The 6,188-nt window shown below is 44.7% G+C and overlaps 2 protein-coding genes across 2 annotated transcripts in view; one reads left to right on the forward strand and one right to left on the reverse strand.

Annotated features, from left to right (window-relative positions):
- RNF38 (ring finger protein 38) overlaps positions 1 to 6,170 on the reverse strand; it is a 140,685-nt gene extending 134,515 nt beyond the window's left edge. The window contains exon 1 of the mRNA XM_040481696.1: positions 6,150 to 6,170. The gene's annotated coding sequence lies outside the window, so the exon portion shown is untranslated. The remainder of the gene's footprint in view (positions 1 to 6,149) is intronic.
- Positions 5,718 to 6,188, forward strand: part of LOC121035179 (collagen alpha-1(I) chain-like) — a 1,126-nt gene continuing 655 nt past the window's right edge. Inside the window, exons 1-2 of the mRNA XM_040482778.1 lie at positions 5,718 to 5,854; positions 5,896 to 6,145. Of these exons, the coding sequence (XP_040338712.1) occupies positions 5,718 to 5,854; positions 5,896 to 6,145 (387 nt within the window). The remainder of the gene's footprint in view (positions 5,855 to 5,895; positions 6,146 to 6,188) is intronic.

The following is a 6,188-nucleotide window of genomic DNA, read 5'->3' on the forward strand; positions in this document are numbered from 1 at the left end:
AAAGTAGTTTTCGGTTACAATTTTAGACTTAAAAAAAAAAAAAAAAAAGACCTAAAAAAAAGTTCCGGCTGTCTTATGCTTTTTAAAGCTTCAAGTATCTCGCAAGTATTAGAATGTAAAAATCTGAAATGCATTCACTTAAATACATTCCCATCAGCATTACCAACAACGTTCCATTATCCATTTTGGTACTGACTCCAGATGATTTTTAATCCCGGCTGACTTCTCCCTACCAACAAGAACTTGGATACCATCTTTACCCTGCCTGCCCCCATTACTTGGTTGTGCTTGGGGAATTATAATTACAGTGATCCTGCCTTTAGAACATCCTCAGAGCACAAAGCCTCTTTGTATGATTGGGGGTGAGGGGGGCGACTTCCAGGCTCCACAGCAAAGGGTGGGTGGTGTCAACACAGGCAACAGAGAAGGAAGAGGAACTGGAGCCACTATGATGGCCCTCGGGTCTGGCTCAATATTGTTGGAGGGGTTTTACTTGAAGGTGCCCGGCCGAATGGTTCTGTAAAGCCTCTGTGCCCCTCACATGGGGAGAGGAGGGGCAGGGCTGACCTGACAGATGGGTAGATCACCACCAAACCCAGAAGACCAGGGAGCAGAAGGAAGCATGACAAAAGAAAGAAAGAACTAGCTGAAGCCCACAGCCTTTGTGCCGTTCTCAGTACCTCAGGTAATGAAGTCTCTGACAATGAAGGCTATCACCCCAAGGTTATCTATACCCCAAAGTATGGGTAGTGGTCTTATGACACCCAGTAGGTACTCAAATATGTACTGAGGCACAGATAGGAAGACAAATTCATTAAAAGAATTTTTAAATAAGATAGCCTAAAAGCCAAATGAAAAATACTTTTGTTAATTATGAGACTCCCAACTCCTATTGACAAAGGAGTTACAAAACGGATATACTTGTTTTTACTTTCAGCCTACCCTACTACCTCAGTCTAGTCTTCAAAACTACTCACTTTCCAGTTTCATGACGGTAAAACAGATTTCAACCAAAGATCAGTAAGCACCATCTTCAGACACTGAAATCAAAGGTGCTGAAGCAGAACGGATACAGACAGGTACCTTTCAACTCAAGGAACATCCCAAAAGTACTATGAAATGTACTGCTATTTAATTGCTTGCTACTGTCTTCCAAGCATGTATTTCTTCCTCTTACCACTTCTTCCCTCTGCTTTTTCTTTCAACAGGGTCAAATTATTATACATATCAAAACTCACAATCTCGCCCTTATTTCTACACATACTTTAACCCAAAAAGCAGACAATACAGTGATAGCTTTCCATATCACGATTGGAGGAACTACTGATAAACCCCAGTATAATCCGATCATTCTCCTCCTCCACCTGCCCTACGTCACTCCAGTTAAGTGTTCTAAGCAGTCCCTAAAATAGTACCAATATCCATTTAAACAGAACTGGAAAAAATTCAAACTGCTTTGGGTAAGGCCTAAAGGTGAGAACTGTTTGTTTTTCTCGTGTGAGCCTAAGACTATTTTTGTTAAACATTTTTAGCTTTAAGTATATTTTCTTCACAAACCTCCTCCAAAACAGCAGCAAAAGCACAATGGAACTCTGTAACCATCACCCTCAATCATGTTTAAAAATAATAATAAAGACAAGAGAAACCACTTCAAATGTACCTCTCCCTTGAGCCCACAGAACAGCACTCTTCCATGACAACTGTTCTGAAAAACACACTGCCATTATTTGCAAAAGCAGTAGGAAGTCCAGTCTTGTCCTTGGTTGAGCACTACCCCCTCCCCTCTCTCCAAGAAAAAATAAAACAGCAGGAAGCGTAAACAACCACTTAATGGGAAATACAAATGGGTAAATATTTTCAAAATTGGCTAAAAAGCCTCAGGTCTTCAGAAATTCAGGAATACTAGCGTAGGGGGAAATAGGAAGAGAAAAATACCATTGTATTTCCCCCTCAAAGTGAGCACTGCAAGAATGCAAGAGCAAATGGGGTGGGGTGCATAGCTACTTTCTCTTCTTCAAGTACCGGATGCTGTTGTCTTTTTAATATTTCTCTCTCATTCCGTCTTTTCATAAATAATGGTACTTTCAAAAAGGGGCATATTTCTCTAGCTCCATAACAAATTTTTACAATTTTAAGCTGAAAGCCTGGTACAACTGAGCATGGTGATGAAAAGCCAGGGGCGGGTCCCTTCCCTTGAAAAGTTCACGTGGGGAAAACGCTTGAACTCAAGGCCCAAAACTGACATGCCCTCTTCACAGGGTCCACAACTATAGACGGCACAGTTATACACAGACCAACAAAGCTGCAAGGCAGCTACTTCACGAAGCACCTTGGTGAGAATCTGAAAAGGGTGCCCCCTCTTCTGAGAGGACACACGTCCACGCGAATTGCTCATTTTGAGAAGTGGAGCACAAATGAATTTGCACTCCCACTTGTCACCCAAAACAGGTGACTTCGGGTTGGGCACAATCTATACAACCTCACACAGCAGCCCTGCAAAAATATGGGGTCCCCAAAACCTGGGGACACACTGCCCTTTCAAGGTAGGTTTCCAGAAAGAAGAACCTTACCAAAGACAAACAAGCATTTTACACATTTCATTACCAGAAATCCTCATATTTGTTAATATAAATTAATTCCTAAACCTATTAGGACTAGAGCAAAAAGGGTCTGGCAGAGAAGTAAAACTAGCAAATTTGGGAGAAAGGAAACTTCCATCTTGAGGTGATAATCAGTTGTTATTTAAGACCCTAATCTTTGACTATAGGTTCAAATAGCTGAAATTCAAATGCATGTCATAAGCTAAGGCACTAAAAGAATCTCTACCATCTGTAGAGAAAGGTTGGATCACATACATTTACTATTGGGGATTTCCTTTCTCCAAATCTGCTGGTTTTCCTTCTGTTAGTGCACCCCCCCCCTTTGTTTTTGTTTTTTGTTTGTTTGGGGTTTTTTTGCTCCTATCTTAACTATAAAACCCCATATAGTGAGCGACACAAGTGGTTAAAGTTTGTAAAACCTGATAAATAGCCCTGATGGATAATGGGCCCCTTAGCTACCTGCATGAAAATAAGAGGAAGAGATGACCAGATTATGAATGCCTTCACATTCAACAGCTTCCAACCCCATCACTCTTTTATGCCCTATAAAAGAGCTAAGTATCACATGGGTCCAAATTAGTCCCAGTTAGGCAGGAGAGGCAAGAGAAGGCAGCCTAGGGCAAAGCTAAAATGGAGTACAGCCCAGAGTCAGGAGCCTAAGGCAGTGGTTCTCAAATTTTAGTGGTCATCAGAATCTACTGGGGAACTTTGTCAGAATCAGATGTCTGGGTCCCTCCCTGCAACAGATAAGTTAGAACGTCCTGGAGCACTTATATTTTGACAAAGCTCAAACTGCTGACCTAGGTCCACCAGAAAGTTTAGAAACACTGGGAAATCCTCCATGCCTATCAGCAGTTCCAAAATAAAAGTCACCCATCGCAATACCAGGCTTTGCAGGTCAGAAAGGGGTGAGAAAAGGATCACCAGCCTGCAAGTCTAACAGGCTGTGCTGGACTGGAGTCTGTGGCAGAAGTTTCATTTTTATGGGACAAAAATCCTGCACTCGATAAATAAGAAAATGTTCTGCATGTGAGAAATATTTCAAACATCTGAAAAATATTTAAAATAATATATTGAATATCTCTGACCCAACACCCAAAATAAGCAAATCCTAATTTGCAATTATCTGATTCAGGTTTCTTGGTAATAGAATATTAGATATAATTAAAGCCCTTGGTGTACCCCTGTCCAATCCCATTCTTCATCTTTTCTTCCCAGAGATAATTTCTACTCTGAATTTGGTGTTAGTTGTTACCATGCATGTTTTTATATTTTTACGACATAGGTACATAGCCCCCAAACCATATTATTTTGCATGTTTTCACATTTTATACAAGTGCAAACATTTTGTAAGAAATCTGTAACTTGTTCCCCCACCCCATATTATGTTTGTGAGATTCATTCATTTTAAAGCATGAGGCTGTGGTTTATTTTTCACAGAGCTGTAAGACTCAATTGTGTGGGACTACCTAACAATTTATGCATTCCCCTTGTTGGTGGACATTTGAGCTGCAATGAGCATGCTTATACTTTTTCTTACTTATTTTCTTGGACGACTGTATTACTTCCTAGACGCAGAAACAGACATTTTGGGTAAATAAGTATGTTAGCCCTCCAAAAAGACATAACTACACTACTGACCAAGGTAGTTGTATCCATTTACATTCCCACTAGCAGTAAATAAAAGTTGACTTCCCCACAACCTCACTAACACTTGATTACCACAGCATTTAATTTTTGCCACTCTGATGGGTGTGAAACAGCACCTCCTTATTGTTTCAATTTGCATTTCACTAATTAAAATCTTTGACCAGTAAATGTTCATGCTTTTATACATATTTGTCAAATATATGTCTCAATTTTTTAAGAAAAATTCATCTTGTCTAAATCAGGGCAGTTCTTCCAGAGCACGTCCCCATCCCCCAAACACCCACCACAGTTGGAAAGCCGAAGTGCAGGAGGGCAGCAAGAAATCGGCTGACTTAAACAAGGAATCATTTCGGACAAAGGGCCCTAATTAATGCATTTGCTAATTAGTCTTCCCCTTCCCTCTTTTGTCAAGCCTTACTTCCAAGACAATACTATGGGCCGGCAGCCTCAGACCAGGAAAGAGAATGCGGGTGGGGAGCGCAAAAGCCAAAACATTTATATAAAAGTACTACAAATGTCTTTACTGGAAGAAAATGAAGTGATTGCAGACCAGTACCTATTACTCAACCTTGTAAGATACCATCCACCTCTAACAGACTCCTTTCAAGCCCCTGGCTCCCTCTTTGAAACATCCCAAGTTTTCTCTAGACTAGACACGGGCCCCCTCCCCTCAGCAACCCTTTTATCTCCCTTCCCCCACAATGACTAAATACCCTCTTCTTTTTCCCCATTCTACAGCTTTCTGAGCTCCACAGGACACTCTCCATTGCCCTCCCTCTCTCCTCTAGAACTCCCAAGTCCTCTTCTTCCCTTTCCAAGATATATCCACTACAGTAAAAACCACCCACCCCAAAGAAAAATGGGAGTCCCTGCAGCACATGGCCCCAACATGCCAGGCTGGAGGGTGACTTGTCCCAATCATCCCTGCTTCCTTCCCCTTCACGCCTCCGATAGCTGTTCTCCAGGGGTCCTCCATGTGTGACAGATCCAGACCACCTGGAAAAAAACTCATTCGGCCTTCTGTAGCAGAAATGCTTTTACTAGGGCCTTATACGCACTTCTGTTTTGGGGCACGAACGAAACTCGTGCCATTTCATGAAAACAAACACCTTATAGGTGTCTCCACAAAAGCGGGAAGGCCTCCCTATTAATCTCAGCTAGATTGGTTTAGTCCGGGCAGTGGTGGGCAATGTGGCCTGGCAAAAACCAAACAGTCCCCATGATGAGAAGTTTCCGAAGCTCTGCCCCATTCACTCAAGAAAGCCCTCCCCCAGGAGGCACACCCCTCATCCGAATCTCTCCCCTCTGAGGCTCCCCAAATCGGCTCCCCAGAGTACCCCCCAAGCCCTCAAAGGGGCCCCTGCTCCTTCTCTCCACCGCGCAAGAGCTCTTATCCCCGAAGCCTACCTAAAAAGCATTGGGTGGGCGTGCCTAGGACCAGGGCCTAGAGCCCCCTCCTCCGGATCAATGTCTCTCGAGTCCCGGGGGCTAGGAGTTCTTCCTCCTTCCAGCCCCCCGTCCCCGACTCGGGGCCCGCGCCGGCCCAGGGTGGCCCTGGGTCCCAGCCAGGCTACGGCTCTCACCGGCTACGTGACCTTGGGCAAGTCACTTCCCCCAGTAAGCCTTGGTTTCCTCCTCCGCCAAGCGGAGACCTAGAGAGGTCCTGCCCTGCCCACCCTAGGGGAGGGGGCTACCCACCGGGTAGGAAAACGCTTTGTGAGCCGCTCGGCGCGGCGGGGACGCAGAGCTCACAGGGTATCCGGGGCCGGACAAAGCTGACCCCAGACAACGCTCCACCCCCTCCGCGGGGCCGGAAGGCTGGACCACACGCCTTTGGGCCCCCCACCCCCGAAACCAACCCACGCCCCTCCCCGCCCGGCCCGCTCCGGGACCCCGTACCTGCTCCCGGCGCTCGGCCGCAGGCGCCGCCACCCTGGG

This window comes from Herpailurus yagouaroundi, unplaced genomic scaffold (genome assembly GCF_014898765.1).
Source record: "Herpailurus yagouaroundi ecotype Mexico unplaced genomic scaffold, PumYag 160, whole genome shotgun sequence".
Taxonomy (NCBI): Eukaryota; Metazoa; Chordata; class Mammalia; order Carnivora; family Felidae; genus Herpailurus; species Herpailurus yagouaroundi.